This window comes from Pelodiscus sinensis, chromosome 4 (genome assembly GCF_049634645.1).
Source record: "Pelodiscus sinensis isolate JC-2024 chromosome 4, ASM4963464v1, whole genome shotgun sequence".
NCBI lineage: Eukaryota > Metazoa > Chordata > Testudines > Trionychidae > Pelodiscus > Pelodiscus sinensis.
In genome coordinates this window covers 65,302,188-65,325,131 of record NC_134714.1, presented here as the reverse complement: position 1 = coordinate 65,325,131, position 22,944 = coordinate 65,302,188, and the positions used below count along the sequence as shown (strand labels likewise).

The window sequence follows — 22,944 nt, the reverse complement described above, 5'->3', positions numbered from 1 at the left end:
CTTAGCATTAAAAGCCATGGTTTAATGACTTATTTTATTTCATCTGCAAAACGTAACAGCCTTAAAAAAGGAAATGTGAATATGGCTTTTAATCTTAAAAACACTATGCTCACATCTTGGGAGAAACAGGGTTATTTATTATGTGATGCCAAAAGGAGAGAGAGGCAAAGGAACCTAACAATTCAATGTCAAGCTACCAAAGCACCGGCCACCTAGAAATTTGAGTTGGATAGATGACCAATCATAACAAGTAATGTTATCAAAGCATCTATTTCAGCGTTGTTACCATAATTTTCTTTTGCCACTCAAATCCAATTTTCAATACTGAGAGTTGGCAAGCCTAATCTAATATTAAGTAAGGCCAGCCCTCCCGTGACTGTTCCTAGGCAACAGAAGCTTATTCATATGCATTTGGGATAATCTCTAGTAGTTTGGATTCCAAGAGCATCACAGAATAAAGAAACTGCACAAACCAATCCATTTTTTGGGGCCCTATAGACACACATGCACCAGATTAAAAATATGGATAGCCTATCCTTCTCTCCAGCACAGACAAAATAATTCCCTTTTGCTCTTTTAGAGAAAAAACCCAGGAACAGTGAAATCTTGAAAGTAAAATCCTAGGAGACAGTAGACTGAAGATTAAATCCATCGCCCCTGTTCAAAAGAGCTGTTTAAGTACATAACGTTATGACAAAAGTCAATGTGAAATACTGGTTCTACTACTAAAACATTCCCCTTGTTCTACAATATTAAATTACTATGGGTTTATTGGTTTCCAACATTAAACCCCTTGTGATCTGCATTATTGTTGTAAAGTTAGTTATTTAGCATGGGTCTGGTTCCACAGTCTTTCGAAAGACTTCAAATAATATTCTTAGAAATTTCTAGCACTTCTTTGCATGGAAGACCATTGTCATCTAGTAAGCAATGAAATGCATCAGTGGTTGTTTTCCAACTACCAAGTGGAAGTAAGATGGAAAACTGGAAAGGCAAGCAAGTATTCCAGTAACCTTAATGTACAAAACATTTATTTAAAGCATATATAATTATAAAACCTATCACTGGGTTAAGAGTCCTGTATGTTTCCTTTGGTTTGGATTTTCTTGCATTATCTCATTTTTTTTTTTTACTAATTTTCCTCAGTTTTCTTCCTTGTGTTTTTTCTCCCATTTTATTTTAAGCTATATAATTGCTTATAGTGTACCCTCCTGGGCAGCAAAAAGATGCACCTAATTCAGTATAAAGACTCTATTTAGTTGTAAATAGACATGTTTGAATGGATATATAAACCAACCAATGAGATGGCATCTTTCTTTAGTAGATAACTGAATTATAGGTTGACCCTCTCTAGTTCAGCACTCTCTGGTCCAGCAACATTTGTGGTCTGGCATGATTTTAATTAGCTGGATGTCCAGTTATCATGGGTGTGGCCAAGTTTCCCACAATCCCATGAAGTTTTTTTTAAGCCACCAGTCCTGGCTGTCAGTGTTCTATGCTGTTATTTAGCTCTAATTTATCCCTAAATGTTTTCTAAGAGCCCAGTAAGTAACTGTAGTGTTGGTAACACTGCCAGACAATACTGACTTCCCATGGTATGGCAAATTCTCTCCTTTAGCACCAGTCAGGTCCTGAGATTGCCAGACTAGAGAGGTTCAACATGTACAAATGGAAAAACTGACCAAAATCCATAATTTAAATTACTTGGATTTAAATTGATCTATCCCCCTCATATCTCATATTTGTTTCTTAGCCATCTCACCTCTGCTCCTTTCCTCCTCAAATTTTCTCACTTTTCCTCCTCTTGGAATGTGTCTACTTCTCTAAAGTAGTTATGCCACATAGCTCTTATTCTGTATGCTGCAGCGTAAGTCTAATGCCTTATTTACACTAGTAAATTTTGTAGTCTTAAGATTTCATTGGTATAACTCTACTGATAGTTCCTATATTGGGAGTATTGGGCTGGAGGCATTTTTACCACTGTCATCTAAACTTTCTGTGCAATAAAGCTTCCATCAGTGCTACCTCCAGTGGTAAATTTTGGCTACAGGTTTTGCTAACCTAGATGAAGTATCAGGGCCATGCTGTTCTCATCAGACAGAGTTTGCTTCCAGCACTCTGCCTACTTTAAAAATAAATGTTTTGTAGCACTATTGTACTTCTAGAGAAAGAGCAGTTCCCTTGGTACTGTGTTAGGGCTTGTCTATGTGGGAAAACTGACTAGAATCGATATTCTGGAATCTCTACAGAAGAACTCCTCCCCGTTTAGGATGTAAGCGAGTCATTGACTACCCAATAAGCCTAATCTTATCTGGTAGTTGACACGGCTACTCGCTTCGCCCTCCTTGCTGCCTCTGTATCAGAGGCAGCAAGGGGCGGAACAGGAGCCAGTGCTGGAGGGAGCCAGCTTAAAAGCCAGATTCCCCCCAGCACTGTCTCTGAGGTGCCGCCTCCCCCATAGTGCTGCTGCCACCTCTATCAGAGGGAAGGCTTATAGAGGGTAGGGAAGGCTGCCACAAGGCAGTCTCTGCCCGCAGCCAGCTAAGGCTGGCCACAGGCAGAGGCTGCTCCAGCAGCAGCCTGGGCTGGCTGCACGCAGAGGCTTCTCCGGCAGCAGTGCCTGTTTGCCACGGCCCAGGCTGACCATGGGCAGGGGCTGCTGGACCCAGCACGAGCCAGGACTGAGCAAACCCAGCTCAGTCTCAGCTTGTGCCAGTCCGGGACCGCTGCAGCTCTGCATTTTAAATGTAGTAAGAGCCGGGCAGCTCTTACCACATTTAAAATGCAGAGCCACATCGGTTTTGGCTCTGACCCAGTTCATACTGGTTGGGGAACTACCCCCACTGCAGGTCTGCAGTTTAAATGTAGTAGGAGCTGGTTGTGCAGGCAGCCCGGCTGCTACTATATTTAAACTACAGAGCCACAGCAAGGGTAGCTCCTGGACCAGCACAAATTGGAACAGAGTGACTTCCCTTATCAACTAAATGTGTAGTCTATACAACATATATTGACTACACAATTAGTCAATTACCTGCCTCTTAACACCCTTACTCCTCATGTGGATTTTTTTTAAATAAAAGTGACTTTACTCCAGAACTGTTAATCCAGTTACAAAGCAGAGTAATTAACCAATCATGACTTTATTACAGAATAATCATGACTTTATGATGGTGTCCATGTGGAAGAGGTACATCCAATGCCACAGAAGAATAATTATGCTGGTTTATTTCCCCTACAAAGACAAGGTCTTGCTGTAGAAGATGACCCAACCATTGTAACTGATTGCAGGACACTTTACTATTTTGGAAATGTACAAATTAAAACTTTATGAATACACAGAGTTATTGAAAATGCTACAGCGAAATTAGACTACCTTTCAATCGGGATGGACTGATTTAAATCATGGATTCGGATTTACAGTATTTAAATCAAGGATCACATTGATTGGAATGAACTTTCCCATTTGTACTTCAGCTTTCTGCTAAAGATACCTACCTTCTCATTCGTTAATATAACCATTCAAGCACACTGATTAAATAGAGTCTTTACACTAGATTTAGTACATCTTTTTGCTACCTAGGAGGGTACACTACCTACATACATTTAAGCAATTATAGATTAATATTTTCAGATTCTTAATTGTACATTAATATATTTTAAATGATGAATGATATATTGTTTATTTGGTAGATAATCAACCTGGTGCTCATGATTTGTGATGAGTTTCATTAGGATAGTAATTGGAATTGAATTAAACACAAAACATTTTTATTAAGCAAAACAAGCCCTTAATGTAGTACATGACCTATTGTACCATACTTATAAAGCATGGCCTTAAATGTTAAGTACCCCCCACCCTTGATTCTTTCTTTATATACAAAAGCAGCCTTTTATATGCAAACAGAAGAGCATGGAATGAAGTCTTAGCTGGCAATCCACTCTGAAGAACTGGCTGAAGAACCACCACCACAAGCTGGGACATGCTACAAGGGAATTTCTGGGGAGGGAGATACTCTGAGAGTACTATTGAAAGGGGCATGCCGGCACTGAAGCAGAAGGGAGACCTTCAACTAACAAAGGAGATTCAACTGACTGTTCTGTTTGCCACTGCTGTGGCATCACAATGACATATTTCAAACACTCGAAACTCAATCAGTTAAAGCTTTACCTCTTCAAGTTAGTAGATAACGTCAAAGAATTATTGCATCCTTGATAATCAAATGAAGCACTCCTATGTGAATTTGAAGTGCATTTGAGGTACATTACAGTATATTGATTGTTCTAATGCAGACAAGAACTGTAAGTGTTGCATCCTATATAAGCAATACAAAAATAATCTAACCTAATTACTTTTTATTAGCTAATCTTTTGCCACTTTTTGAGACCCTGTAACTTGCAATATGTTGTTTGTTAAGTTTGTCAGCTCTGGAACTCAGATATATTAACAATGTAATAGTTATACTGGATCACACCAATGGTCCACCTAGCCCAGTATCTTGTCTTCCAACTGTGGCCAATGCCAAGTGACTCAAAGGGAATGAACTGAACAAGCCATCATTGAGTGTCCCATCTGGTTATTCGCTGAAACTTTTGCCAAATAGAAGCTAGGAACACTAGACCGTATGGGGTTACATCCCTGACCATCCTGGCTAATATTCATTGATGGACCTATACTCTATGAACTCATATAATTCTTTTTTCAACTCTGTTACAGTTTCAAGCTTCACAATATCCTAGGAAAATGAGTTTCATAGGTAAACTATGTATTGTCTAAAGATGTATTTATTTTTGTTTTCTTTAAAGGACTTGCCTACTAATTTCATTGGGTGGCTCATGGTGCTTTTATTAAAAGGAGTAAATAATGCATTCTATTTTCTAATGTTTGGAGATATTACATTTGTAACATAAAATGATATAAATCCATCCATTGATTATGTTCACAAAGCCACAGGCATATCTTCATAACTTGGTGAATCACATCAGAAAATGGCATAAAAAAACAATTAGTGCACAGAAGTTAAAGCAGGAAATCACCAGAGTATCAACTCAGAGGCAACAGTGCAGGTTGGCAGCTGGCTCTACAGGAGCAGAGCAGGAGCCTGCATGTAACAGTGAAACAAGGCTTATCAGTTAACCGTTTACATGGTTATAGGTTCTCATACCTAGAACAACTGGGAAAAATGTAAGAAATTAGTTTTCACTCAAAATAGTGATGATTATTTTTAAGTATACAGATAACTAGAATATTCTTTTGTTTTTTAAAAATATATGATTTTATATTGTTTTCTTCCATCAGAAAGTCATTGGTAGATATCTGCAAAAATGAACTGTGGATATTTGCATTGACATCTGCAGATATGGATACCCACAGACAGGGCTTGACAAATCAGGCAATCTACTTGCCCGTGGCAAGTAGATTTTAGCCTGGTGCGGCTGCGCAGCATGTGCTTCCACGCAGTTGGCGAGCAGGGCTCCTGGCTACTTGGCAAGCCCTGCCCACAGATATAAAGCAAATATCCACAAATATGTAGTGCTCTATATACAAAATTTGTATCTACATATATGTCTTCAAAAATGAGCTGCAGATATCCCCATCCACAGATGCGGATACCAGCAGATATAAAGCAAATATCCATGTATTTGCAGGGCTCTAGTCATTAGTATGTTCTTTATTCTGGAGATCACCATAAGTCTGCTATATTTTTCACCACACCTCTCCATTCTGAATGTTATAGAACAGGAAAATAACGCTGGGGATGGTAATGTTTGTGCTTCTTGTCAATAGCAATGGTGGCAGAAGGAAAACAAAACCGAGAAGAATCATGTAGTGCTCATCAGTTTTGTTCTCTTTAGGCTAGCAATCCCCTTGAGCCAGATAAAGAAACAGTATGGACAGGCCTTATGGCAAGACTGCGTAATAATTTTTAAATGGAGGGCCACTCCAAGATTTTGTCAAGTGGTCAAGGGGCGCTTTTCTACCGAGGGGATTGGGGTCTGGGACAGAGATTCGTTGCAGAAGGGAACTTGGGGTAGGAGACAGGGTTGCAGGAGGGGATATGGAATCAGAGGGAGTTTGGGTGAAGGAGGGGATTGTGATCTGGGGCACAGACTTGGGGTGCAGAGTCCAGGAGGGAGAATGAGTGCAGGAAAGGATTCTGGCCTGAGAAAGGGCCTCTAGGAGGGGGTGCAGGGTCTGGGAAAGAGTTGTGATCGGGGTAAAGGGGGTGTAGAGGATTTGGGTAATGACTTGGGGCAGTGGAATGTGGTGCAGGGTTAGGGAGGAGGTATGGGTGCAGGAAAGAATTTTGGGGAAGGATGTAACGAGAGGGTGCAGGGTCTTAGAGGGAGTTGTGACCTAGGGGAAAGGGGTACAGAGAATTTGGTTGGTGGCCTGGGGCAAGTAGTTGGGAGGAGAGAGGGGATGGGGTGCCAGAGGCAGACTCTGGTTAGGAGTCCCTTACCTAGGCAGATCTCAGCCATCAGCCCTGCTGGAACCTGAAGGCTACAGTCACAAGCTGTTCCATGTGGTTCTACTCCAGGCAGGGTGGGGAAAGGATTCATTGGCTATCCCTGCCACCAGCAAAATCTCAGCTGCTATTGGTCAGAAACTGGCCAATGGGACCTGAGAGATTTTGCAGGGAGGCAGGTCAGAGTACAAAACCTCCCTCCTTACTCCCAGAATAGAGCAGCCACAATTAAAGCGGCTGTTGCTGTGCTTACAGGTTCCAAGGAAGCAGCCGCAGGTCGGATGTGGCCCGTTTGCAGCCTCTTGCCCACCCCTGCCTTATGGCCACCACTTTTTACCTGGAGGGAGAGTCCCATGATCTTTTAAACAGTGAGAAAAATGGGAAGGATGGTCATTTGACTATTTCCATCTCTTAACACAGACATAACCTTAGTCAAATTACTTTATTTCTATGCCTGTTTTCTCATCTTAAAATTGAGATACACCTCAAAATGCTTTGCACAGTGGGTGGAAAGTATTAAAGAAGGGAAAGGTACTAATACTATCAAAGCATGTCGAAGTGGGACAGTGTTCCACCAATAAAAAAAGACAGCAAAATTTTATAAGTAACAAGTTCTGCTAGCTCTGTTATATTCATAACTCAAATTAGGTGACTAATGCCTACTTCCCTAATCCTCCCATTTCCCACATTTAGGCTGTGTCTACACTGGCGCGATCTTGTGCAAAAGCAGCTGGGCTTGCGCAAAAACTTGTTGCCTGTCTACACTGGCCGCATGTTCTTGCGCAAGTAAACTGACGTTCTAATGTATGAAATCAGGGCTTCTTGCGCCAGAACTCTGACGCTCCCGCTCAGAAATAAATGCGCAACGATTCTTGCGCAAGAGGCCAGTGTAGACAGACAACATAAATTTCATGAGCAAGAAAGCCCTATGGTTAAAATGGCCATCAGAGCTTTCTTGCGCAAGAGAGCGTCTACACTGGCATGGATGCTCTTGCACAAAAGCACATCTCTTGCACAAAAGCACATGCCAGTGTAGACACTCTCTTCTGGCAGTTTTTGCACAAGAACTCTTCCGCAAAAGAGTTCCTGCGCAAGAAGCTGCCAGTGTAGACATAGCCTTACTTTTTAGAGTCAGTGGTTCTTGCGATGAAGAAAATAAGACTTTTCTAGTGGACTTTGTAGCACTGTATTTACGTCATTTTCTTGTAACTACCCGTGATTATCTATATCTTTTTTTTTCTCTTTTCCCTTTCAGATCAATCCCTCCTAATATCCCACTTGCTACATTTTTTTTTAACCCCAAGCCATCAGCATTCTTACTCCAATCCCATTGCCACCCCTTCCTCAACTCACAGAAAATGGAAAAGTCAGAAGATTTTTAAAAAAATCCACAAGAATGTAAACGTTTGGGATATGTTATCTGACTATAGCAGATTGTCATGCTCCAATTTATCAGAAAATGGAAAAGCATCCCACTCATAACAACCAGATTCTAGCTAACATCATCACACAGAGTGAAAGGAAAAAAATCCTTCAATCCCAAATTTGATTACCACTTTAACACAGAACATATAAAAAAAAAATCACAATTTAATATCTAATTCCATCCACCTTCTCTACAAACCCTAATAAAGTAGACTATACCAGTGTCTGAATCAGAGAATTGCAATCGATGATCACCTTCTGAAAGAAAAATCCACTTGGTTGGATTTTATTCCATGACACGGGTCCAAGGCTCCTACAAGTTTGAATCCTCACTGTCAAATACAGAACCTACATCACCTTACCATTTTCTCTCACCACACCAAGCACTGTAGGGCTCCGATGAACTGCAGTTTGATTAACTAGGGATGTCAACATGTAGTCCACTACACGATTAACCAATAAGCGTGGGCAGCAGATACTGATACAGAGGCAGCAATGCAGAGTGGCAGGGGGCTCCCCAGGAGTGGGGCTGGGAGCGCACTGGCTGGTGGCCCTGTCCCTGGAAGCTATCGAATAGTCATGTAACCAATAAGTTTTCATGCAGTTACATGACTATTCAATTACACTATATCTAACATCCCTTTGATACTCAGATATGGTAACTCTGCTAAGTATTGCTTCTAATAATCCCGTATAGGAAAGTATAGCATAATGTCCAAGGGAGACAAATTTTAGGCAATATCTTACTAAGGATGCAAGCGACTAGTCGCTCCCCCCAAACACTTGCTGCCTCTATCAGAGAGGCGCAGCAGATGGGAAAGCAGGAGCCTGTGCTGGAGGAGCTGGCTTAAAAGGGCCAGGAGCTAACCCCTCTGAGGCTCTGCAGTTTCCCCCTCTTATCAGCTAGTTGATGGAAATTCCATCAACTAGTCAATTAGCTGATTAAATGCCATTTAACATCCCTAATATCTCACCAGGATGGTACAGCCAAGGGTACAATTTCACAACCTGAAATTTGATTTTTTTTTAAATATATCAACATGTTCTTCACTTTATGCTGCTATAGCCTAATCTATGAAAATACAGGCGCAAAGAATATACTAAAACAGTGATTTTTCAAAGTACTGCTCATGACCCAGTACTGGGTCATGGAAAGACAGGCACTGGGTCTCCATACTGCACAAAGTGACCAGCAGGGATGCTAAAGCCAGCTTCCTGCCTGTCCTGACCCTTGAAGCTGTAAGCAGCAAGACTGGCTCCTAAGCGGAGGCAAGTAGTAAACAACTCTCACAAGATAAAGAATCAAAACAAGACAAAAAATGAAGCCAATCCTATTTCAAAACAAGCCCAAAATGAGCTAGCTCTGTCCATTTTTGCTTGGCAATAAACCAGGAACCAGCCAATGGGAGGTGGAGCCAGAACATGGGGACAGGCTGTGGACTTGGTCTTCCAGCTGGTCACTTCCAGGGTGCAGTGCAGTCCAGTCCAGTCCAGTGTGCCAGGACAGGCAGGATGCCTGCCTTAACATATCACTGGCCGGGAGTCACTGGAGGTAAGCCTGTGCCCCAACAATCCCCCGTCCCAGCCCTGAGCCCCCCAAACCTAGAAACCCGCCCTGCACTACACCACCTAATCCCTAGCCCCATCTCTCAGCCCCCTTCCCACAGTCTACAGTCCCAGAGCCTGCACCCCCATACTCTACCCCCATGCCCCAGCCCAGTCTTTACCCACATACTGAACCACAATGTCCCACCCCAATCCACAGCGTGCACCTCAAATCCCGCATCTCTGGCGCCATCCCACAGCCCACACCTCTAGGTAAAGCCTTTACCATCATGCTCTCCCTCACCTCAAGCCCCTCATCCCCACAGCCCCACCCTAGAGCCTGCACTCTAGTGAAAAGATATAATTATGCTGGATCACTGGCATCAACAATTTTCTTCTCCTGGGACTGTGCTAGAATGTGTGGTGCACTGAGCACCAAAGTACTAAAGAGAATATGCAAGGAAAAAACCCAAATACACGCAACAAAATGTCAGCAATAGATGACAGAAAGAAATGTGTTTCAGCAACACAGATGAAAAGTGCAAGAATCGCCTTCTTAATGAAGCCTCATGTTACATACAGGATATACATACATATAAAGAGCACCAGAGCAGATTTGTGGCCCTATTGTGTCTGAGACTAGAGATGTTCTTACTTTCTGTCGCGCGTGTGCGTGTGTGTGGTTTCAGTTTGCCCTTGGACATGCCAGAACTGTGATCTTCAGGCCAGATTTCTGAGAGGGGCGTTCGCTGTTGACCATGAAGCCTTTATACATTAACGCCCTGTTCCGGTTTCACTTGTCAGGGCTCCAGCAGCAAAGGAGGCACAGCGTGATATGTGACGAGACAAGCCAAGGGGACTGGTTTGAAGCCCGAAGCTCCCTACAACCTCGACTCGTCCTTCTCATCTGCAGCCTCGGACCCCGCGGAAGCAGGCGCCTCAGCGCTTCTCGCCCCCAGCTCATGTGGAACAGGGCGTGCTGCGCTTCTCGGGGAAGCTGTAAAACCCAGGGCGACGGTCCCATCTGCTCGGCAGGGGCATCGACAGCCACACGGCGGCTGCACGTGAGGAGCCGTCGCCCCACACGTGCGGGGCCCCTCAAGGCGCAATAGCTCCTCGCGCAGCCGCCTCCCAGTGCCAGGCCCCAGATGCAGCTGGCGGCAAGGCGGCTCTCAGCCCCTCTCCTCCTTTGCTCGCTCCCCCCTCCCCATCGCACGGCGCCCGGTCCCATGACTGCTCAAACGCCCCTGCCGGCGCCTGCTGTTCGTGTGCTTGCAGGCGTCAGCTTCCTGGGGGCTGACGGGGACCAGCCTGCGCGGGAACCGCCGCTCGCTCACCGCACCCACTCCCGCCGCCTGGGAAGCGGCCCCCCTTGCTCCCGCCTCAAAAGCGCCCCCGGAATGGGAGGCCGAGCCGCCACTGGCAGGCGCCGGGCAGAGAGCACCCCGCGTGATTGGGCCGCCCCGCTCACGTGATGCCCCGACCTCACGCCACCTCCTCAAATAAAACTTCAAAATGAGGGCGAAGATGCTGGGCGGATCCTGTTGCACGTTCAGAGTGCCTACTTGCTTCCCACTGTTAGCCCACGCGGCACAGGGCGTGCAGCCATGCCGCAACCCACGAGCGCCACTCGTAACGCCTGAGGCCTTCGCGTGCCACGCGCAGCTGCCTCTCTCATTGACTATAGGGCCTGTCACGTGCTCTGCCCGCCCCCCGCCGACCCCTTCGTTCGCTGGGCCCGCCCCCACACCATGGGAGCCGAGCCTGCTGGGGCGAGGCAGCATCCTGGAAACAGACTGTGTTTGGCACGTGCGGGCCGTGAGGCAAGAGGCCAATGGCGGACAGGCAAGGAGAGCAGCCCTCGCAACTGCCGCACAAGCGCCACCCTGATTGGCTGTGTGACCAGTTCACATAGTTTCCGTTCCTTCTTTTGACCAGGGAGGGTCTTCCAGCCCCTCCCCTGCGCGAGGGAAACATGCCGTTCTCGTGTGGGCCACGCAGAACTCGTTCCCCATTGGCTCTCGTAGGGCTCATGTGATTCTCTCCTTCCCCAGCCCTGAATAGTGGTATAGCCCCATCACGCAGTCGGTCGCAGAGCGAGAGGCGCTGTGCGGCTGGGTACAGTTGCCGAAGCCTGGGTCGGGCGCATAGGGGAGGGGTGTGCTGGGCAGGTATCTTCAGGTGCCTGGTGCCTCAAAGTCATCGGCGAATCATGGTAGCACCGGGGAGTTGCATCGCCCCGTGCCGCTGCCAAAATTGTAATTGCTAAACGAGGCACCAGCCCCACTCAACTTCAAGTCATTTCCCGCTCAGTCGCCTGCTGACATGGTGGGCGCTCGACACCCATGCTACCCTTCTCTGGAGCTACTGCAGCGCTGCTCCCTGCATCTCAGGAAAAGGCATGACACCTGCTGAAGGCGGAGGTGGCAGAGGACCCTACTAGTGCTTCAGATGCATTCTCTGCTCCCTACTGCCATGTCACTGCTCTGCAGACTTGAGATAGCTGTATGCCACGTGCTGCTGTACACTACATAACATTATGAGTATGAAGACCTGCAGCCTGATCCAGGACCCCACTGTCAATTGCCAAAAAACAGTTTAAAGGAATAAGAAAGATCATTTAAAGGAGCAAGGAAGAAATAAGGCAGCCATCTTTAGAAACCTATAGGAAAGAACTACAGAGTACCTAGTGAAAGTTTCATCTAGATCACTCCAGAATACAAAAGGGACATCTCTATGTACATAAACAATGTGCTCCTGAATGCATCTAATCCAACAGGGGAATGGAAAACAGGTGCCAATTGCCAACTCTACCTCTGTTGTATTTCTGTCTCATCTCTTACAAATAAAATACTGAAAAGTTGATAACTTGGGAGTTTGGTCTAGGTACCATTTTTAAATGTTACCATTGAAAGCAAAATGCATGCAAACACTTCGGCTGCGTCTACACTGCACTCTTACCTTGAAATAAGCTACACAATTTGTGCTACTCAAATTGTGTTGTTTAGTTTGAGGTAATTTTGAAATAAAGCACTATTCCAAAACGTCCCTTAACCCTTGTGAAACGGGTTATGGGGACACTGGAATAGCAGGCCCGTTGTTTCGAAATAACGGATGCACTCAAAAGATGCAGAATAGCTACTTCAGGATACTTCTGGTATTCAGAAATAGCGCTGCAGTGCAGATGTAGCCTTAGAGTTCACTTCCCGTCTTCAGGCTCATCCATATGAGGGACTGTCTAGACCGTGGAGGCTGCAAATAGATATTGTCTCAGAGCATAGTTGGAGTCCCCCCTCATCTTCTCCCTCCATCTGCCTCACAGTTCTTGGCAAGAATCTTTGTCTCACGCGCCACCAAAATATCCAGAGTTGTCCATGGGTCAACTTTTGGTGGGGTCTCTATCAAGCATGACATGCAGTTTGCTGTAAAAGCAGCAGATCTAAGTGGCATCACCAGTCTATTGTTGGCTTTCCTAGCCTTCTGGTATCCCTGACAAAGTTCTTTTGCTTTCACACAACACTGCTACTGATCCTTATTGTACCCCTTTCCCTGCCTCGCCTGTGCACTCTGCTCATAGATATCCATGTTTATATGACTGATCCATAGCTGTGTTTGCACAGCCACTTCTTCTGCGTACTCCAGACAGGAGTGCATCTGGTGTGCAGAATCACATGAACAGTAGAACACCACAAAGGACAACTGCTAGGAATATTTGCTGAGGTGGGCAATCGGGAAAATGTTTTAAAACTGAGGATGTTAAATTGCAGTTATCTGGCTAATTGTGTAGTTGATACAATTTGTATCGACTACACAGTTAGTGGATAAAGACCAGTCTGCAGAGCCATAGCTCCGGGCGCTTGTTTGAGCTGGGACAGAGCATTCCCGGCTTGTGCTGCCTCTGGGAGCCACCAATGTTGCGGCTCTGCATTTTAAATGTAGTAACAGTTGCCAGGCTCTCACTACATTTAAAATGCAGAGGCACAACGTCCTGGACCAGCACAAGCCAGGACCGAGCAGTCCCAGCTTGTGTTGAGTCCAGCAGGCCCAAATAGAGGCAGCAAGGGAGGGAAAGCGAATAGCCGATACTCTAGTTGACTGTCCAATAAACTTATGCTTATTGGATAGTCAACTAATCGATTACTTGCTAACATCCCTATTTAAAACCACAATGGGATTTTTAACAGGGTATGTGGCCTCTAGTCTTGCAGAAGTGAAAGTAGACATTGGGACTTATGGATGTGTCCTGCACCGGGCACAGTGTCCTTAGCAAAGAGGTGGTGGCTTTGGGCCTCAAGAGGTGGAGAATCGTGTGGAATTGGGGCAGCCCGCACCTCAGTCAGTCTTTCATGGACAGCGCCCAGGAGCTCAGGGACTGCAGCTGAGAAAGCTAAGAGCCCTGGTGCCGCAGTGGTAATTTAAAGGACCAGGGCTCCTGCTGCTGCCACAACAGTGAGGAGCTCCATCCATGCCCTTTCAAAATGTCCCTAGGGAGATACAAGGCCTGAGACAAGGCCCTCTCCCATCTTCTCTACCTCGTCGTGCCTCTGCTCCACCCCATTCACTCCTTTCCCTAAGGCCCATCCCGTGAGTTACACGCCCTGGGCGACTAGCAGAAGGCAGCAGAATTAAGGCCTGGCCCCGCACTCACCAGTGGTGGTAGGACACAGATTGACCTGGCCCCTGCAGGCTCTGCTCTACCTCCTCCTCACACCTGCATCACTCTGCTTCCCACTGGTAAGTGCAGGGAACAGTTCCACTCCTTCCCCCAAGCCTCTTTTAACTTTGCTGCTGCTTTTGCCACTGGACAAAGGGGAAAGCAAAGCGTATCCATGGCAGCACAGCCAGCGCCTTCTGGCAGGTCCTCCAATGGCGGGAGCAAAAAGCCAGCCATGTGTGGGCCAGTCCAGCAGCTGGTTCTTATCAGAGCACTGAACTGACTCACTTTCACCTCTGTCTCCCTGACTCCAGGGTAGTGGAGCAACCACAGAGGTTAATGTGGACATTATTTTACTGTCCTGTTCTTCCTGGTCAGTTGCAGGTAATTTACTTTTTAAACCAATGGGTGCCAGTTTTGCAACTACAGGCGCCAACACTGGCATCACCTTGGTACTCTGCCCTTCTGAGTCTAATGGAAGATTTGCAATTTTTAACCCAAGTGGGGCCAGTTTGGGCATAGGCCTCCACAATGTGTCAGTATTACCAGCTTCTAGATTGGTTTTCATTTGCAGGATTGGAGGAGACACACTGGTCTCTGCCAAGGGATCTAAAGTTTTACCGTGACCACCATCAGTTACTGAGAGTTTGGCAAGTGGGTCCTTCATGTCAGAGCCTATCACTATCTTCAAAATATCTGCTTGAGATGAAGGTTCTGCAGAGTTCTTCTCACCATCCGTAAGGTCATCATCTTCTAGGTGAAGCAGGAGGGGGCTTATGGAGTCACTACTCTCGCGAACTTCAGAAAGGGCCTTGAAACTGCTACCCAAGTGACCGTACGGGAAGGAGGATCCATCTGCAGCAGCCAGGTCACTGGCAGCTCCCCTGCGAGTTTCAGAGTCTTCTGGGGAAAAGTCTGAACTCAGGGTATTGGGCAGCTCTGACATGCCAGAAGTGTCATCATTCAGCTGCTGATTGAGAAAGGCAATTTCGTTGAGAAGTGAAGTGAGGGTTTCATCAGTGTCATCACTCTCTTCAATGCTGCCCAGTAACTCACTTGGGTCTAGTTCTGCTTCCTCCATTGCAGAGGCTACTTTCCTCAGTTCCATTTCTATCCTGGACTCTTTGAGATCTTTAACTTGCAGCTTGCGGAATGGAAAATCCTTTGGCTTCAACCTTTCCCCTCCCTGATCAATCTCTTTCCTCCTCCCCTGGTTTCCAACAAACTCTCCAATACAAAGCTTTTTAGCAAAGGACTCTGAAGAGTCTTTTACTGTAGGTACATTCTGAATCTGTGGAAAGCTGTTGTCTTTATTTTCAAGGAAAATTTCCGTGGGCCCTGTGGCACTTCTCCCATCTCCACAGCTGTCTCCAGGAAATGCCTTGTTTTTTTCTTCTGAAAGGATGTCCTCATTCTGCCTGTTTTCATGAGGTCCTGCTTTCAGGGACTGCTCAGATGTCTGGGCACCAGCACCTGGGGTTACATGAGAATTCTTGGTTCTATTCAGGCTTAAATTAACTCCCCCTTCAGCAGCCAGTGATGTCACACTGACAATTTTTGGCATCACAAATGAATCTTCACACTCTAAAAAACCAAACAAAGCAAAATCCATTAGGGTCACTGATGACTGCAGCTGAAAACAATCCTCCCTCTCCCGTAACACCTCCCCCCAACAAAACCAACTCTATAAAGAGTTTGAAACATCTGCTTTAATACACAGATGTGAACTGGTTGTACTTTTTTTTTTCACTCTACAAACTTAACAATCAATACTACTCTGAAGAGTGAATCATTGAAATCACATGATGTCTATTACCTATCAGAATTTATTTTTAACTTGAACACATTTGAAAGATGTTCATTCCCCCTACGGAAAATTGTATTTTATAAACTGAAGTGCATAAATGAACACAGGGATAGATTCAATAACAATTTTTAAATGGGCTTAAATTGCAACAAGGGAGGTTTAGATTGGACATTAGGAAAAACTTCCTAACTGTCAGGCTTGTTAAGCACTGGAATAAATTGCCTAGGGAAGTTGTGGAATCTCCATCACTGGAGATATTTAAGAGCAGGTTGGATAGACATCTATCAGGGATGATCTAGATGATCTAGATATATGGTGCTTGGTCCTGCCGTGAGGGCAGGGGACTGGACTTGATGACTTTTCGAAGTCCCTTCCAGTTTTAGTATTCTATGATTCTTCCAGTAAACCTGCTCTCATGTGAGCTTACCTGGCTGTGTTGTAACTGTGTTGCTAGCAACTTGAGACTTTAGCTCAAACTTGCAGAAGTGTGGAAGGAACAGTGGCTACCTGTTCTGGCATCAGGGAACTCTTCAATGTAAGCACCTGCCCTTGTGGAGTCATCACTAGGCTGGCAGTAGTTAACGTAACAGGAGAGGATGTGGTTTCCACTGCATAAAAATACAAATAAAAACCCCACACTGAAAGTGATATTTCTGTCACTGCATGCTTTACATCCTTTAACCAATAGATACTTACTAGCTGACAACAGCTCTCTTTTGAGTGAATATCAATATTAGTGTCCTCAGCCCACTTTGCTAATTAGAACAATTTTCTCAGCTAAAATCTGTTAGCAACTGGCAAGCTCGGTTTATCTTGATTTCCCCACATAGAAACCTCTGACCCCACTTATCCAATCACAGAGGAAATTAATGTGATTTCTGTAAATTTCTAGATTTTCTTAAACTCTACCTTAAAATGTAAAACATACATAACCCTAATATACAGAAACATTCTTGCTTTGATTCTTTACCTTGACTGTGTCTGAAATTAATACATTTATAGCAAAATGGCTATACACAGCAGGCTGCTACTCCCTTCACCCACCAAGCTATCCAATGATTATGGTTACATTTTACTCACTGGTATCCTTAGTAAAAGTTATGGACAGATCACAGGCAGTAAACAAAAATTAATGGCCCGTGTCCTGTACATAACTTGTATTATATAACCCTGACAATCTTGGGTGCTCTAAGACAGGGGACAGCTCAGGGGTGCTGCGGGTGCTCTGAGGGAGGTCTAGGAGTGCTCTGGGGAGGGGAGGACTGGTGCAGCTGGCAGGCTTTTTGTTTGGCTCTATATGGCTCCCCAGAACTTTGCAATGAAGCCCTTGACTTATAGGTGGAGGTGTAGCAAGGGGGGCTCTGCATGCTGCCCCCACGCTGAGCTCTGGCTCTGCTGCTTCTACTGGCTGGGAACTGCAGCCAATAGGAATTGCGGGAGGGGGAGTGTCTGCAGCTGGAGGCAGTGCACAGAACCATCTAGCACACCTTTGCCTAAGGACATGCTGCTACTTCTGGGAAGCCCCCCTAAATAAGTGCCACTCAGAGCTCTCATTTCTTCCTATGCCCTAACTTCCTTCTTCAGCCACGAGCCCCCTTTCACATTCAATCTCTTGACTAGTCACACAAGCCACTACAGAAATCATGAAGGTCACAGAAAGTAATAAAATCCATGACAGACTCACAGCCTTACCAATGATATTTCCCGCCCCCCCACCCCGTGTGATAAGATCAAACATATCCCAACCTACCAGCAGCCTGGCCTCCTTTCCTCACGAGTATTAATGGCTTCCCTCGCCTATTTGTCACAATCTTTGGAAGAAGTGGAGGATCCTTCTTGCTGTCTGCTGGGCTTCATGGACACAACAGTCTCCTCTGGTTCAACTTGTTTCCTCTTCTTTTGTGCTTCTACCGCTTTCTGTTTGGCATAAATGTATTCTAACTTCTTCAGAACCACTTCTTCTGTCTTACCTACAAAAAAGTGAGAGAGAGTGAGAGTGAGAGTGAGACAGAGAGAGAGACAGAGACAGAGACAGAGACAGAGAGAGACAGAGAGAGAGAGAGAGAGAGACAGAGAGAGAGACAGACAAAATGTCCTCGGATTCTAATTGCTTCCAGGACTAAGAGTTGGAATGGAACCATACAGAACCAGCAGGTTTACCCCAATGCAATTTATTGTCCAAAGAACAATCTACAGTGCATCACAGAAATAGGAAAATATATCTACTTTTACTCTCTTCAAGGAGAAAAAATAGATCTTAAAATTGGTCTTCAGCTTGTCTGCAGCTTTGATGGACAGAATTCAGACCTAATAACCAATGGCTCAGGGATGTGTCTCTTCCTGCTGGACAGGTTGCCAGTTGAGAACTTTCACTGCTACAGTAAATACGGTGTTGGCCTTACCTACAAATACACTGACAGCTGGGGATGAGAGCATTATTTATTTAGCTATGAATGGAGATCCTTCATCTTACCCAAAGTTGTTCAGACTTGTAGATCTTACTATTCAAAGAAAGGAAATTTTAGAGTAAGCTTAATATTTCTTAGAACAATAAGATCCACAGACTATACAATGGAATTTTATCAACTGTCTGTAGGCACGTTGAGAATTTATTTAGCAATTTAGTTATATGATCAAAACTCATATAACTATACACAGGACAACAAAGTGGGTGAAGTAATATCTTCTACTGGACAATCTCTATTGATGAGAACCACAAGCTTTGGAGCCCCAGAGAGCAGATCAACACAACTATAACCACACTACATATAACTGTACACAGGCTGTCCCTCAAGTGACAGAGGTACTACAGAGTCAATACTATCATTTCAACTACAGCAAAAGACAAAGCTTACCTATCAGCTCTGAAGCATATTATAAAAAGTCAGGCTATCTTGCAGATTTTTTACGAACAGTAGGTCTCTACCCACATATTGCATTTATGGAGTGTGACCAGAGTTTACTAAAAAGGCTATTTTTTTGCCTCATATGGCTCAAGTATAAACCACCATATCCACCTAGACATGTAAGACTATGAAAAACACTCTCTCCTTCCTGCTTACAGCCAATTGATTACAAATATTGGGCCTGAATGCTTTACTGTTTTAGATTTGTCTAGATACATTTTTTGTGTTAAGATAGAAGGACTTTGGTCCTATCAGCCATAACTTACAAAATATGAAGTTGGCTTTACATGCCTAAAATGACTATTGGAATCATACCAAGAACTAATTTATCAACATGGAATGTGCAGTACTTGTGTTCTCAGGACAGTACTAATTCCATACTCCATCTGGCTGATGCAGTTATCATAAAAGCCACTTGATAGACAGAAAGTATAGGGTCAGATCCTTTGGAAGGCTGAAAGGATGCCATGAAAGGAATCAGCACCAGACTAATGTCCAAAGATGAAACCCTGTTTGGCTATTGAGGATATACAAGAAAGGCTCTTTGGACAAAACTCTGTTTCTGAAGGCAGTGAAATATTCTTCCCTTTGGATAGCTCCAGTGTACTGGACACTAGGATCCTAATGGTCTGCAGCAGGAAGGTATGTCCACATTTCCTTTACCTGTGGAGATGAAACAAAAGTAGTATGTCTCCTTAACAGGAGAGTTGTCTCCCTAAGCTAGTGGCTGACAGGTCTAAATGCTGTCCTCAAAGCTGCACGTGAGCTGAAGATCCACTGTAGAACCTGTGGCCCTTACTGCTTGAAGAAATAAATACTTTTCTGTGTTTATGACAATGTACTTTATACTATCACAGATACACCCTATCCCAAAAATCAGTCTTCTTTTCTTACAATCTGTGGGCCAGATTCTCAAAGGTATTTAATGAAAGTTAGGTCCCTAAGTATCTTTGAGGAGCTAATACTGAATCTTTTATCTGCACGTTCTACCACTTATGTACCTATCCACTAAGTGACACCCTAGTCCTTCCCAGCCCTACAAGTTCTTTCTTTCACTCCTCTAACCACTATGTCCCCTAAAACCACCGCACCCGAAAGTGTGGATACTTTACGAATCAGACTGTCTTGTTTGCGAGTCAGTAAGTTCTTCTGCCCAATCAGTTTATCTCCCTGATCAGTCAGACCCTGGATCTCTTCATAGACATAGAAGCATGTCAGAAATACCAGGATAGAGACCAAGCTAATGCATACAACACAGAAATAAGTAGCTCTCCTTTCCCAGTCAAAAAAGGCATTTTAAAAGTCTCCCTACAGACATTTTCCATCCATCAGAAAAACACCCAATCTTGATTTAAAAATTCTCAGTGATGGAGAATACATCATGATCCTTGGTAAATTGTTGTTGGTAAATAGTTGTTAATTATTCTTGCTGTTAAAAAGCAGGGTTGTGTAAGTATAATTGATTAATTGATAAGCTATGCTAGCGACTTTACACATTTAAATGCAAAGATGCAGCAGGGGACCTACCGCTGCTCCGGCTCTGCATTTAAAACATACCACAAGCCAGGTAACCAGATAGCCCAGCTCAGTCCTGGCTTGCACAGATCTGGGGCCAAACCACAGTGTCTCTCTGCATTTAAAACATAGCAGGAGCCAGGTGAGCAGGCAGCCAGGCTCAGTCCCAACTCACACCAGTCCAGGACCAAACTATGTTGCAACTCTGCATTAAAAATTTAATAGGAGGTAGGTGGGCAAGGCAGACTAGCTCCTACTTTTTAAATGCAGAGTCGCAGTGGGGTTAGGTCCCAAACCCAGTGCGACCCAGGACTGAGCCCTTTAGCGGCCTTCCCTTATCGACTAATTGTGTAGTCGATAAAAATTCTACTGACTACACCATTAGCAAACTACCCTCTTCTTAACATCCCTCTTAGAAAGTTATATTGTTTTTCCAGTGTGATTTTGTCTTGTTTAACATGTTATCCTTTTCTCTCTAAGACTAAGAATTATGCAGGCATTTTAAGACTATACAGTACTCAAGTCCCCACTTAACCTTTTCTTTATTAAACTAAATAGATTAATCTTCTTCAGTCTACCATTATAAAGCACCTTTTCTAACCATTTTGACTTTAATCATTTCCATGGCTCCTCTCTGAATCCCATCCAATTTATCAGCATCCTTCTAGAACTGTGGACACCAAAATTGGACAATACTCCAGCTGCACTTTCACCTATGCTAAATACAGAGATAAAATAACTTCACTATCCTACTTCAGATTTTTGGTCTTTTGGCCACAGTGTCACACTGGAAACTCATGTTCAGAGATTATCCACCACTTCTAAAACGTTTTCAGTCACTACTCCCCAGAATATAGAGTTCCCCATCCCCTAAGTACGGCCTGAATTCTTTACTACTAGAAGTATACATTTACATTTAACCATATCAAACTGCATATTGTTTGCTTGCATCCAGTTCCCCCAAGCGATCCGTATCACACTGTCTCAGTGGCATGTCCTTTTCATTATTTACCACTGCTCCAATTTTTTTCTTACCTGCAATCTTCATCACTGATGATTTTGTTTTCTTCCAGGTCTTTAATAAAAATGTCAAGAACCAATCCCTGCAGAACCCCACTAGAAACAATGATTTGATGATAAGTCCCTACTTACAATTACATTTTAACTCCTATCAGTTAGCCATCTTTTAATTCATTTAATGTGTGCCATGTTAATTTGACATCTAATTTTTTCAAACTGTCACGTAATACCAAATCAAATGCATTACAGAAGATCTACGTATATTACATCAACACTTTTACCTTTACCGATCAAACTTGTAACCTCATCAAAAAGATATTTAGTTTGACAGAATCTATTTTCCATAAGCCTACGTCTAACAGGTAATTGACAAAGCCCTAGGAATGTAATATACAGATAAATGTAATTATTTATGGCTCTTGATTACGTGCTGCTTGTTTCCTTTCATTTACAGTTTTCTATCTATATCCTATGTTGAAATAAAATATTTCACAAAGAACTTTATTTTCTTACCTTAGGGAGATCTGTCTTCATTGTATATTCAGACTGCCTCGCTGTCCAATTTAAAATTGCCAAGGCAATTACTTTCGAGTGTTAAATTCGCAAAGAAGCAGTGGAAGATAGGGGAGCGCATCCCATTAAACCCTAAAGTTTATCTCGAGTGAATTCATTTCTCCTCAAATTACTTTATTGTGAAACGATTGCATAGAGGAGAAAAGCATTTCTGCACTCACATCTAAAATATTTTTCATATCATTACACTGTTTTTCAGACCTGATGCCAGTTTGCCCCACATTAAAGGAATTTTTCTCCATATGATTTGAGCTGTAAAATACCTACTTGTTTTAGGATGTAGCATTTGGAGACCTTGGGGAGGCTATGCAGTCCTAGTGCTCTTTTTAGCTTTTCGAAAAGATCTCTCATTTCATCGCGACGTCGGCGTTCATTTGCTGTATGTGTTTGGCGATAATGAGCAAAAGCCTCTGCCTCATTCTTCTGCTTTCACTGATTCACAGGCAAATGGACAGACAGATGCACAAACTTTCTAAACCGTATAATAGGTTATATATCTTCACAGACATTTTGAAATACAAAGCTTGACTTATAATAAACAATAAATTTGTTTGAACATGGAAGAATGGGGACAAGAAGGCACTTTAGAAAGGATTGTGTGCGCAAAGGGGAAGGTTAATAATAAGCAAATTAAATGTAAGAAAAAGGAGGTTACTCACCTTCCTGTAACTGATGTTCTTCGAGATGAGTGTCCCTGGCGGTGCTCCACATGAGGCGTTGAGTGCCTCAGCGCTTCCCAATGGATTTTTCTCTCAGCAGTCTATCACAGGCCGCGCATGCACGAGCCTCCCTCAGTACGATAATGCATGCATGGCCCCCCTCCCTTCAGTTCCTTCCCTATCCGGAACCCGGCAAATAATGTATTCTAGATGTTATCATAAGGGCATTTCGAAGTAGAGGGGAAGAAGGGAGGGTAGTGGAGCACCCCCAGAGACGCTCATCTCGAAGAATGTCAGTTACAGGAAGCTGAGTAATCTCCTTTTCTTCGTCGAGAAGCGTCACTGGGGGTGCTCCATATGAGGTGACTTCAAG

At 44.1% G+C, this 22,944-nt stretch overlaps 2 protein-coding genes and 1 long non-coding RNA gene across 4 annotated transcripts in view; 1 reads left to right on the top strand and 2 right to left on the bottom strand.

Annotated features, from left to right (window-relative positions):
* LOC102450239 (MAX gene-associated protein-like) overlaps positions 1–22,944 on the bottom strand; it is a 212,947-nt gene that overhangs the window by 4,332 nt on the left and 185,671 nt on the right. The gene's annotated exons all lie outside the window — the stretch shown is intronic.
* The window catches only part of LOC142829132 (uncharacterized), a 217,553-nt gene that overhangs the window by 100,429 nt on the left and 94,180 nt on the right, over positions 1–22,944 (top strand). The gene's annotated exons all lie outside the window — the stretch shown is intronic.
* Positions 16–22,162, bottom strand: LOC142829131 (MAX gene-associated protein-like). 2 transcript variants are annotated; one of them, XM_075927189.1, is made up of 4 exons: positions 21,355–22,162; positions 17,649–17,868; positions 16,326–16,506; positions 16–15,675 (listed from the first exon to the last, which is right to left on the bottom strand). In XM_075927189.1, the coding sequence occupies exon 4, from the start codon at positions 15,653–15,655 to the stop codon at positions 14,132–14,134; it is 1,524 nt and encodes a 507-aa protein (XP_075783304.1). In that variant the 5' UTR covers positions 15,656–15,675; positions 16,326–16,506; positions 17,649–17,868; positions 21,355–22,162; the 3' UTR covers positions 16–14,131. The 2 variants fall into 2 exon arrangements, with proteins under 2 accessions (XP_075783304.1, XP_075783305.1); XM_075927190.1 differs by having other exon boundaries at positions 16,406–16,506.

Bases quoted from the DNA above. Each gene is read 5' to 3' on its own strand.
- LOC142829131 (XM_075927189.1), bottom strand. From the start codon at position 15,655: ATGCCAAAAATTGTCAGTGTGACATCACTGGCTGCTGAAGGGGGAGTT.